Consider the following 12,500-nt stretch of genomic DNA (forward strand, 5'->3'; position numbering starts at 1 on the left):
ATGGGAACGCCCTCATCTCCCAGGATGGTGATCTTCACTGTTCGACACTGATCCAGAAACACAAACGCTTCAGTTAGATGTGCATATTCTTAAACTTATCAGTATTTTCTCCTGTGTTATTGATTAGTGTGTGTTCTGACCTGTGCGATGCGGTGGTGCTGCAGCTTGATGACTCGGGACACGGCCATCTGCATGCTCCCAAACACAGCCACCACCTCCAGGATCTTATCATCAAAAGAGGGGGCACAGAAGATCTGCAGGACACAACGAAGACATTAAGAAACTGATTGTACCGTGATGCATCTATTCATTGTTTACTTTACAACCAATCATTTGAACCTCTCTTGAAACGCAGGCTGGTGTTTTGCTATATGATATTTAAACCCATGTAACATTTAAAAAACCGTGAGCTAAGTGGGCTTCAAAAACTAGTATTTTAAATATTTGATATGTTCTACTTAAGGCGGCAAGTAACTATTTTAGTTAATTTTTTATGGATTGTTTCTCAAAGTCCAAGGTGATGTCTTGATTGGTCAGACCATCACACATATATATTTACATAGTGTAATATTAAACAGGAAAAAGCCAGAAATCAACATATTTGGGGCTGAAAAGACAATTTCTTCCAATTTAAAGTGGACCTATTATGCTATATTTGAATAATATAGTGTAGGACCATGTATATAAGGCATATTTATACTTTTTTTTTTTCAAAATACCAAACACAGCATGCATTTTAGCCATGCCTCATTTTGCTCAATTTGACAATTTCTAGCTCTGTTTTAGCAAGGGCTGATTCTGTGAGAACAGCACCACCTACAGGCCTGGCATATGTACTACAGCGTCTCCAGTGCTTTCGAACGGCAATGGCCGTGGCTGTCTCCTCCTGATTGGTGGAGTTGGCCCAATAGCCGTAGCGCCACCGTCCTGACGTCAGGACAGTGTTCAAATCTGGATCAGTTTTTATCAGATCCGTTGCAGCCCCTTTTTTAGAGATTTGGGTATGGAGGAAAATAGAGAGGGTTGTGTTTTCTGACACTTGGTGAGTTCCCTGGAACACCGGGGACACATATTCATGTAGACAAGACGTACAAAAGTGCATTTTGCATGATAGGTCCCCTTTAAGCAATTACAATATTGTTGATTGACACATCAATTAGTAGAATAATCATTGCACCTCTACCTCCATGTATTTCAATTAATGTCTAATGTCGATAACAAACACAGACTTGTAGAATTAATAGAAATAAAATATTGAAATTGCTTAAATTGACGATATTGGTTAGTAGAAAATATTAAAATATGGAGCTGTCATTCCACAGGAAAAAGCAGGATGAATGACGACACACTCGCTGAAAATATAAGAACTATAAAATATCCCCAGGCGCATCCTTTAATGTAATTGTGACAGGGAGGATTTGATAGCCTATATTACTGCCCTTCTTCTATGTCCATAAAGTGTTTCTGAAAGGAGACGCTCCACACAGCTCTGATATTGATCTCTGCTACAGAGAAAAGGTCAAAGCAATGACGAGTCAGCATCTTCATAGACAGAAGCTCAGCAAAAATGGATAGGAAACATTCCCCTGAGAATAGATGAGGATCAAACAACACGATCAGATGTGTTGTCATGTGAGGGCCAGGACACTAGATGGAAACCACGACAGAAAAAACCATCAGTACTGCATCTACACAGTCACCGTGAACAATTTGAACACAAAACAGGTACATCTATTTGATTATTAATACACATTATAATATATATTAGTGTGTCTGCATGCTAAGTTTAACTGAATGTCCTCCGCCTGTTTCCTCCTCTCCTAACAGTTAGATAACAGCAAATGCACATACTTTACGTCCAAGGGTAACCTCTGCAGGGCTCACTGAGGGGTGTGTGTGTGTGTGTGTGTGTGTGTGTGTGTGTGTGTGTGTGTGTGTGTGTGTGTGTGTGTGTGTGTGTGTGTGTGTGTGTGCGTGTGTGTGTACTCACGTCGTCCTCCTTGGTGCCGCCCCAGAAGTTGGTCCCTCCTGCGTAGCTGGGAATGTTTAAAACTGCGATGCCCTGCAGGCTGGGGAGGGGGATGTACTGACCGTCACACTGGAGGAGAAACAGGAGAAACAAAGATGGCGTAAGAGAAGAAACAGGTAGGATGTCTGCAGGTTTCATCAACAGTAAATATATTTTTGATACCTTCAGTTGTACAGCAGCAGAGATGGGAAGTAACTAAGTACATTTACTCAAGTACTGTAACTTAAGTACACTTTTGAGTGTACACAATATCTTAATTTTTGTAATAATATATTTGATTCCAATTCCACTTCTACTTTTGGTACTTTCACTATATTTTGATGAGAATACTTTTCTACTTTTACTTGAGGAACATTTTGAATGCAGGACTTTTACTGTAACAGAGTATTCCTACACTCTGGTACTTCTACTTTTACTCAAGTACAAGATCTGAGTGCTTCTACTTTTACTCAAGAACAAGATCTGAGTACTTCTTGCATCTCTGTACAGCAGAAGCAATGAGCTGCAAACTAAACGTATATCTGAGTAAACATAACCATATTTCTATAAGTTACAATGGGCATTAACGACAGGTATTGATACTGATTGATTTCAGTTAAAGTGTTCTCCCTCACCTCCAGCTGGACCTTCTGCTCCAGGTTCTTGTAGGTTCTCTGCAGAAGTTCCTTAGTTCCCAGAACACCGTACCACATCATGTTCTTAGTGCGACTCCTGAGAGGAATGGAGCAGAGGGTGAGATTAGCATGTTAACTGAACTTAAAAGACCTTCAAGATTCTCTCAGTGCCTGGAAAAGAATGCTCGTTTGACACCAGACGGAACAACAGATGGAAGTAGTGCAATTATAAACTAGTACGAATATGAATTGTTTGTAGGAATGCACATTGATATTGGCAGGTTTTTGGAGTCCACAGATAAAGACTCTTACATGGAATATTAGCATGTTAGATAAATACAAATAAAATAATATTTTACACATAACCTACGCTGCAAGTCGTTTTTTCTAATTTCGACGAGTAAATGTGCACATTTAAAAAATAGAATAGTATTTTTTGTGTGCATCTGCAAATCATGGTAACAGTAGATATGATATTATGTCCGTAAATATGTATGAGGATCGGCTAAAACTAGATGGAAAATATCTGCAATAATCCAACATTGTCCAAATTGAAAGGATTAATAGTGGATTATATCCTGCAGGGATTATATTTCTTCACATTCAGAACATAATATTAGCTTTACTGATCATTAGATATACAATATTGGGATGAATAAGCATATTTTGGACACCATGCCAAGTATAATATCTGTTGCTTGATGGCTGGGAGGATCAGAAATGTGTCTCACCTGCATTTCTCTGGATGCTCCTCTCGCTTGTTGTTGAACTCCAGAGAGATCTTAGCATCCAGGCCGATACCGAAGTAGTTGTTCATCACACACTTCTCCATGTAGCCCTCTCTGTGATAAAGAAACACAAGCAGACAATACGTTGAAGCTCACACATAAATGAAGCAAGCTAGCAAGGACACACAGATAGAGAAACAGAGAGATACGGGTACAGATTTTCAATCAAACAAAGACTGTGTGAGACACGTGGAGAGGTTCTTCTCTTACAGGGAGTCGAGGTCGTCGATGAAGGGCGTCGCTCCGAACGGGTCGATGTTAGCGAGCAGCATCTTGCTAATGATGGAGCTGCCGGCGATGGAGGCAGCCAGACCCGCCCGCAAACCTGCACGCGCACACACACACACACACACACACACACACACACACACACACACACAACACACACACACACACACACACACACACACACACACACAGAGACACACACACACACACACACACACACACACACACACACACACACACACACACAGACACACACACACACATACACACACACACACACACACACACACACACACACACACACACACACACACACACACACAGAGAGACATCAGTCACATGACACCGAGTAGAAATGTCCAAGTGGAGAAGGAAACTAACATATAGGTATATCTGAACAAAGTGTTGCTAAGTGTACGTGGAGGGAGTGTGGATCGGCTTCTCTTATTTAAATGTTGGTAGTTTTAAGTGGAGAGACAAGGTATGTACATTGATATTGGCAATCCAATTTCCAATTGCTATTTTATTTGTATTTGAGATGTTTACATTTTGAATTGTTTATTTCTTTTAATTTCTCTAATGTACAATGATGCTGCAACGCAAACATTTCCCAAATTGGGAACAATAAGGTACTTCTTATGAAATAAATAGAAACATGAGTGTGTTACCGGGGCAGATGATGCGTGTGTTGAGCACCGGGAGGTTCTCCTTGCTGGTGGTGAAGGGGGTGATGGTGAAGGAGCCGTACGCCTGAGTGCTGCGACTCACCTTCCTCTCCTCTGGAGAACAGGGACTCTTAGCAGCTGCAGAGACACACAGAGGAGACAGAAACACTTCAACATCAGGACCTTTCTCCACTTCAAATGTTTAATGTTGGGAAAATACTGATACATGAGTCCACATGATAACAAAGGTATCCCAACTATAGCTGTGTACATGACAGGATGTATGATTACCTAGAAGAGCATCAGGACTGTTTGAGGCAGATGATAGCTATGTGATTAACATGATGATTCAGCCTCTATGGAGATAGACATATGACAAGCATGATCATTTCTGACGTGGAGCTAATCTGAAGTAAACATTGAATACTGCTTTCTATTCCTCCATCTTGTGACTGTGTAACTCCCTCTCTTGGATATCAGCATGTGAAGGACACTGTTCAGGAACTAGTTGATGCTCTGTATGTGATGACTACTTCCATTCTGGAGAGGATCACAAATACATGGATCCTGAGATTGAAGCTCAAGCCGGGGACCAGTGATATTTTTCTAACATTTAACATCGATGCTTCACATTCCTCTTTCTTTATGGACACACAATGGCATCACTTTTTAATGAGATACCACCTTATCCCAGCAGGGGGCATAATTAAACACACCTCAGATGTTATGAGTAGGTAAAGCTGTGATAACAAAGAAACACTTTCAGAGTAAAAGCCAACTTTGGCAGTAATGGACAATAATCTATAGAATGAAATTGACAGTTAATAGATGGATGAAATGGATTAAAAATATAATCGAATTATTGTAAAAGAATTGGTGTGGTAAGTAGCTTCAGCATACACTACATTTAGTATGCAAGTTAAAGTGGCAACATGTAAATTACACAGGGTTTAAAATATATTCTGGTTGGCTGTTGTCCAAAAAAGTCTGAGTTAACGTCATGATGTCGCTTTGCTTTTGTAGTTTTCAGCTGTTTTGTGGATGCACAATGACAGCTTCTGCACACTGCTGCATAGCAACACTGCTCATGTTGACACCACGTGAAGGTAACACATATCACTGGCTTCCAATTCAGTTCAGAATTGATTTTAAACTCCTTTTATTTGTTTTCAAAGCACTAAATGGGCTGGCTCCGGCCTATATAGCTGAACTCCTCCAGCGCTACACCCCAGCCAGAGCTTTAAGGTCTGCTGACCAGCTGTTGCTGGTAGTGCCCAAGACCAGGCTCAAAACCCGAGGGCACCGAGCCTTCGCAGCAGCTGGCCCGAGGCTCTGGAACACTCTGCCCCTCCATGTGAGGTCGGCCCAGACCCTAGGGGTTTTTAAATCCTCACTAAAGACTCACTTCTTCTCTCTGGCCTTCTAGTCAGAGCGGAGCACGACTCCTGACATTTCCCTGTGTTTGATTTTTATATTTGCTGTTGTAATTTATTGTCTTCTGTTTTGCGATTGTAGTAATGTGTTATTTATTATTTGCATGTACAGCACTTTGGCTCGACCAAAAATCGTTTTAAAATGTGCTCTATAAATAAAACCTGATTTGATTTGATTTGACATACACCCAGACTCTGACATTCACTGAGGGATGGATTTAACAACCCGTCCTGTTCACATCCTCTGAGGGTTTTTCGATTTGTGTCTAGTTCAGGAAGGAGTGAGGAGGCAGAGAGAGGCGGACTGATACCTCCTTCTCTTCCAACGGCTGGAAAATGTGTGGAAGGAAGGAAGGAAGCAGCCCCACGATAAACAGGAAGCACTGCTGCCCCTAAGACAATAACACATCCTGTGGCCCACACACACACACACACACACACACACACACACACACACACACACACACACACACACACACACACACACACACACACACACACACACACACACACACACACACACACACACACACACACACACACACACACTGGTGTTTTCCCTTTCCTGTAGTGTTGTATAGGTTAGACCGGTTAGACCGCTTAGAGATGTCCCGCACCTTAGCCTATCATGTACAATGTGTTGGAGCGCTAGCCAATAGAAACATGAGACTCAGTGACGTCACTATGTTCTGGAAGTAAAGAGAGGAGTCCAATGGAGGCGTTTCAGGCAGGGGGGGAGTGTGTGGGAGAGAAACTCCCTCTGGAGGGAACACAGGGATTTTAGCCTTTGCAGAGCATTTGCACGGCATAATAGGGGCCTCTTTAAGTCAAACTAAGTATAAATGGCAAAATGTACTTAAAGGTGGGGTAGGTAAGTTTGAGAAACCGGCTCAAGATACACTTTTTGTTATATTCCATGGAATGCTCTTAACATCCCGACAGCAATTAATATCTGAAGTGCTTTGACAAAAAATCCATACAAAAATGTTCATCTGTGGAAGCCGTAATACTGTAAAAAGCACGACCAATCATTTTTGCCGGCCCGGCTAAAATAACTGGATGGCCTACCTGCCTGTCAGCCTTCCATCTGTGCACAAACTTATCTCGTGCCCTCATTGGTCATGTGCGCGTTCGTGTGTGTTGGAGGAGGGGCTCTGTAAGGAAGTAGCAGATTTCTTCCGGCTGTGTATTTTCAAATTCTAGCGCACTCGAGCCGGTTTCTCCAAAATGACCTACCCCACCTTTAAGTATTTAACGCACAAGTACCAAATGCAGAAGTACATCACTTGGGGCAGTGGCTCAGTCAGTAGGGGCTTGGACTGTGAGCCGTAGGGTCGCCGGTTCAAGTCCCCCAACAGACCTAAATATGGAGTGTGGACTGCTACTTGGAGAGGTCCCAGTTACCTCCTGGGCCCTGCCGTGGTGTCCTTGAGCAAGGCACCGGACATCACCCTTCCCCCCTCACTCCCATTGCTCCCCGGGCGCTGTGCAATAGCTGCCCACTGCTCCTAGTACTAGACTCCTGGTACTAGGATGGGTTAAAAGCAGAGAACACATGTCACTGTGTGTGCTCATTAAAGAGGGGTTTCATCCCTCCCTATTCTATTGAGTTAATGTACTTAGTTACATTCCACCACTGACATTTACTCCCACTATCGCGCACATACAAAGCTGCCAAGTCATACACACACACAGGAGATGAAACATGGAAGTGTCCCTGGATGGAAATGCATGAAGGTGCCAGGTCTGCAGGAGATAATATATATGAACATATAAACTCACATGTGACGGCCTCCAGCTCCTTGGTGTCCTCGTCCTTCTCGCTCTCTCTGTTCTCGTCCTCGCTGAGCTTCCTGAACTCCAGAGGAGACGGAAGCTCCGAGTCCTCAGAGTGGGCGTTCTGCTCGTCCACCACTGCACACAAAGAGACCACGCATTCAAGCTACATCCTTTTTTTAAATTACATTACATGACATGTCACTTGTTAGACGCTTTTATCCAAAGCGACTTACATACTCAATACTGTGGGCAATCCCCACAGGAGCACTTTGGGGTGAAGTGTCTTCAGGGACACAACGACATGCTGACTGCAGTGGGGTTTGAACCTATGCTCCCCTGATCCGAACACCAACGCACTAACCCACTGCGCCACACGCCTCCTTTTTTTATCAAAAATTATATTTCAACATGCACATTTTAACTTCTTATGTTATTATTCTATTTGATTTTTTCAACTTTAAATTCTTATGTTTGTAAATATCCTTAATTTATTTTATTTAAAAATGGAGCAACTGTCACAAAATAAAGTATTCTGATAACATGAACATACAACCTCACAAAATGAAATGCAAAATTGACAATCAAAAAACAACTGGAGAGAAAAGCAACATCCTTTACGAGGATAACATTTTTTAGTAATTTTGTAATTACGATAAAAGGGAAAAAATGCATGTGACATGATAAAACAACCTAAGGGACAAACAAAGAAGAATGTACAGAACCAATCAAGACACAAAACTAAACGAATAGTTTTCCTTCAGAACTCAGTTGAAAGTTCTGATAAAACCCCCAAAAAAATAACACAAACATGACAATTTAAAGGGGACCTATCATGCAAAATGCACTTTTGTACATCTTGTATACATGAATATGTGTCCCCGGTGTTCCAGGGAACTCACCAAGTGTCAGAAAACACAACCCTCTCTATTTTCCTCCATACCCAAATCTCTAAAAAAGGGGCTGCAACGGATCTGATAAAAACTGATCCAGATTTGAACACTGTCCTGACGTCAGGACGGTGGCGCTACGGCTATTGGGCCAACTCCACCAATCAGGAGGAGACAGCCACGGCCATTGCCGTTTGAAAGCGCTGGAGACGCTGTAGTACATATGCCAGGCCTGTAGGTGGTGCTGTTCTCACAGAATCTGCCCTTGCAAATCCAGAGCTAAAAAATGTCAAATTGAGCAAAATGAGGCATGGCTAAAATGCATGATCTGTTTGGTATTTTGAAAAAAGAAAAGTATAAATATGCCTTATATAGGTATGGTCCTACACTATATTATTCAAATATAGCATGATAGGTCCACTTTAAATATTAAACATATATTAAATATTTCAAATAGTCCCACTCTTCACAAGAGCTGACCTTTAGTTGAATTTCATGCAGTTCTTTTTGCTACTTTGCAATGTTTTGTGGCAATTATTTTTCCAAAAGGTAATGACCCACAATATTTGTTTTTTGGATAACCCAAATAAATATCATTTATTGATTGAGCTATTTTACCCAACAGAATAATTGTAAAATTGTTATGCAGATTACCTTGACTATTATAAGAGCTAACTTCCGCCCTTTTCCTCACCAAAACATGCTCCTCAAGCATTTCCTGGATCAGAAAAGGTGTGTAAAATGTCTCCAGGTGGGTTTTACCTTTCATATAGTGTACCCAAATGTATTTATATTAATTATACTAAGTCTCTATACTGGTCTATAGTGTATTCATATTTGTATAAGTACCTTTCTCGGCCTGCTCGATGATCCTCCTCACAGCTTTCTTCAGGCTGTTGGCCCTCAGCATCATCTGCTCGCGGCTCTTGAACAGCTGATGAGGAGCGGAGCGTCTCCCCTTCTCCGTCTCCACCTCCTCCAGCTTCTCCTTCAGCTCCGTCAGGCTCTCCTCACTCGCCTCCTCCTCTTCCTCCTCCTCTTCCTCCTGCTCCTCCTCTACGATGGGGGGAGTGGCGTGAGGGAGGGAGGAGATCTGGCTCTCTGTGTTCAGGGTCTGCAGGAGGGAGTCCAGCTTCTCGTTCAGGATGGCACACTGAGGAGCAAACAGAGGGTTCACATAGATAAGATCAGCAGAGAGTACACACGTCCTTTACTCAAGTAGAAGTACAGATACTCGTGTTTCAAAATACTCTGGTGAAAGTAGAAGTACTGACTAAACTTCTTTACTCAAGTCAAAGTAAAGAGGGCTTTGAAATGTACTTCAGTAAAAAGTACCCATAACTAGCAGCTGTTTTAAAGAGTACCTGACCTCCCTTTTTATTAATAGAACAATAATGTCATTGTTAGCTAATGAATGTTTCCATGCTGAACAACGGCAACATGACAACGTTTTCATTGGTCCCTCTTCTTTAGAGAAGACCAGGAAATGATGGATACACGGATCGTGTTCAAATCAATAGGCACGCAATGACTCTAAATAATAATGATCACGCCACCAAACACACATTCAAACTAAAGGAACCAGCCTGTTTGGGAAATGTGAGAAGTAGAAAGTACAGGTATTTGGGTTCAACATGTAAGAAGTAGAAAGTACAGGTATTTGTGTTCAACATGTAAGAAGTAGAAAGTACAGGTATTTGTGTTCAACATGTAAGAAGTAGAAAGTACAGGTATTTGTGTTCAACATGTAAGAAGTAGAAAGTACAGGTATTTGTGTTCAACATGTAAGAAGTAGAAAGTACAGGTATTTGTGTTCAACATGTAAGAAGTAGAAAGTACAGGTATTTGGGTTCAACATGTAAGAAGTAGAAAGTACAGGTATTTGTGTTCAACATGTAAGAAGTAGAAAGTACAGGTATTTGTGTTCTACATGTAAGAAGTAGAAAGTACAGGTATTTGTGTTCAACATGTAAGAAGTAGAAAGTACAGGTATTTGTGTTCAACATGTAAGAAGTAGAAAGTACAGGTGTTTGTGTTCAACATGTAAGAAGTAGAAAGTACAGGTATTTGTGTTCAAAATGTAAGAAGTAGAAAGTACAGGTATTTGTGTTCAAAATGTAAGAAGTAGAAAGTACAGGTATTTGTGTTCAAAATGTAAGAAGTCAAAGTAAACGTCGTCAGAAAAATAAGTAGTGGAGTAAAGTACTGATACCAGAACAATGTACTTAAGTACAGTAACAAAGTATTTGTACTCCACTACTTCCCACCTCTGAAGATAAGATAAAAAGTACTTTATTGATCACAATTTGGGAGATGTCTGCGTTGCAGCAGCATCAAAACACAAGGCATTGTACATTAGAGAAATTAAAAGACTAAACATCTCAAATAGAAATAAAATAGCATTAGAAAAGTAGTAATACAAATTTACAGTAACAAAATATAAAGCAGGATATTATATATACATTAAGTATGTAAGGAATGGAATATTACATACTCAATTGAATATAAATAGAGCCTCTCAGTGAAGGATGTTATAAAGTGTGTTTGAGTCTTACTTTGAGAGACATGGTGTCGCACTCCTCCGTGTTCTCTGTCGTTTTCTCGTAGCCTTTCCCCACTTTGGCAACAAAATCCTTCACTGTTTCACACAGGATCCTGAGGAGCAGGAAGGACACATCAGTGTGATCAATAACACGAGGGACAACAGGAAGGAGAAAGAAATCAGAGCTCTGATGAACATTGTAGAAACCAGACTGATGATCTGCAGATTTGCTAAGAACCCTTACTTGGTTTGGCATCATGCTAACAAGCTAAGAACCCTTACTTGGTTTGGCATCATGCTAACAAGCTAAGAACCCTTACTTGGTTTGGCATCATGCTAACAAGCTAAGAACCCTTACTTGGTTTGGCATCATGCTAACAAGCTAAGAACCCTTACTTGGTTTGGCATCATGCTAACAAGCTAAGAACCCTTACTTGGTTTGGCATCATGCTAACAAGCTAAGAACCCGTACTTGGTTTGGCATCATGCTAACAAGCTAAGAACCCGTACTTGGTTTGGCATCATGCTAACAAGCTAAGAACCCTTACTTGGTTTGGCATCATGCTAACAAGCTAAGAACCCGTACTTGGTTTGGCATCATGCTAACAAGCTAAGAACCCGTACTTGGTTTGGCATCATGCTAACAAGCTAAGAACCCGTACTTGGTTTGGCATCATGCTAACAAGCTAAGAACCCGTACTTGGTTTGGCATCATGCTAACAAGCTAAGAACCCTTACTTGGCGGAGGAGATGACCACAGAGTTCTGCTCAGAGTTGAGGATCTTCGTGAGGTGAGCAGCTACTGAGTCCTCGTAGGCTGAGATGTGAAACTGGAGAGAAAACACACACATTAGAATATACTTCTTTATCTTGTAGTGAGCATTAGAGCACGTTCCTCTCATCAGACCTCACAGCTTTCATTCAACTTTACTGCAGGATGTTTCTATTCCTGGGTCCAGTTTTGAGCCTAAAGTCAGTTGAAGTTTGATTGAAAATGTCAGGCAGTATTTCCTCCTCCTCCTCCTCCTCCTCCTCCTCAATGTGTGTGTTGATGTTTGTGTATATGTGTCAGTTCTGGTGTGTACCTGGCAGTGTCTGTGTGTGTGTGTGTGTGTGTGTGTGTGTGTGTGTGTGTGTGTGTGTGTGTGTGTGTGTGTGTGTGTGTGTGTGGCCTAGCATTACTATCCTTGTGGGGACCTAAATCTGTTTACACAGTCACGTGTGGGGACTCGCCTCCCTTATGGGGACAAAATGGAGGTCCCCATAAGGGGAATCATTAATTTCAGGGTGAAGACTTGGTTAAGGTTAGGGTAAGGTTAGGGTTAGGCATGTGTTGGTTATGGTTAAGGTTAGGATAAGTCTCCAGGAAATGCATGTAAGTCAATGTAATGTCCCCTGAAGTCATGTATACATGGTATGTGTGTGTGTGTGTGTGTGTGTGTGTGTGTGTGTGTGTGTGTGTGTGTGTGTGTGTGTGTGTGTGTGTGTGTGTGTGTGTGTGTGTACCTGGCAGTTGTCGGGTCCTTCAGGCGTGG

General features: G+C 41.6%; 1 protein-coding gene across 5 annotated transcripts in view; it reads right to left on the reverse strand.

The window, feature by feature from the left end:
• dgkh (diacylglycerol kinase, eta) overlaps positions 1 to 12,500 on the reverse strand; it is an 86,556-nt gene that overhangs the window by 15,282 nt on the left and 58,774 nt on the right. For all 5 annotated transcript variants that reach the window (XM_034147742.1, XM_034147736.1, XM_034147737.1 and 2 more), the window contains 12 exons: positions 12,472 to 12,500; positions 11,704 to 11,795; positions 10,979 to 11,078; positions 9,273 to 9,576; positions 7,540 to 7,671; positions 4,328 to 4,462; positions 3,642 to 3,756; positions 3,375 to 3,485; positions 2,644 to 2,740; positions 1,991 to 2,098; positions 141 to 254; positions 1 to 47 (listed from right to left, as the gene is read on the reverse strand). The exon at positions 1 to 47 is cut by the window's left edge and continues 88 nt beyond it; the exon at positions 12,472 to 12,500 is cut by the window's right edge and continues 193 nt beyond it. In XM_034147742.1, coding sequence (XP_034003633.1) covers positions 1 to 47; positions 141 to 254; positions 1,991 to 2,098; positions 2,644 to 2,740; positions 3,375 to 3,485; positions 3,642 to 3,756; positions 4,328 to 4,462; positions 7,540 to 7,671; positions 9,273 to 9,576; positions 10,979 to 11,078; positions 11,704 to 11,795; positions 12,472 to 12,500 — 1,384 coding nt within the window. The remainder of the gene's footprint in view (positions 48 to 140; positions 255 to 1,990; positions 2,099 to 2,643; positions 2,741 to 3,374; positions 3,486 to 3,641; positions 3,757 to 4,327; positions 4,463 to 7,539; positions 7,672 to 9,272; positions 9,577 to 10,978; positions 11,079 to 11,703; positions 11,796 to 12,471) is intronic.

The sequence above is a fragment of the Trematomus bernacchii genome, unplaced genomic scaffold, assembly GCF_902827165.1.
Source record: "Trematomus bernacchii unplaced genomic scaffold, fTreBer1.1, whole genome shotgun sequence".
NCBI classification, from domain to species: Eukaryota; Metazoa; Chordata; class Actinopteri; order Perciformes; family Nototheniidae; genus Trematomus; species Trematomus bernacchii.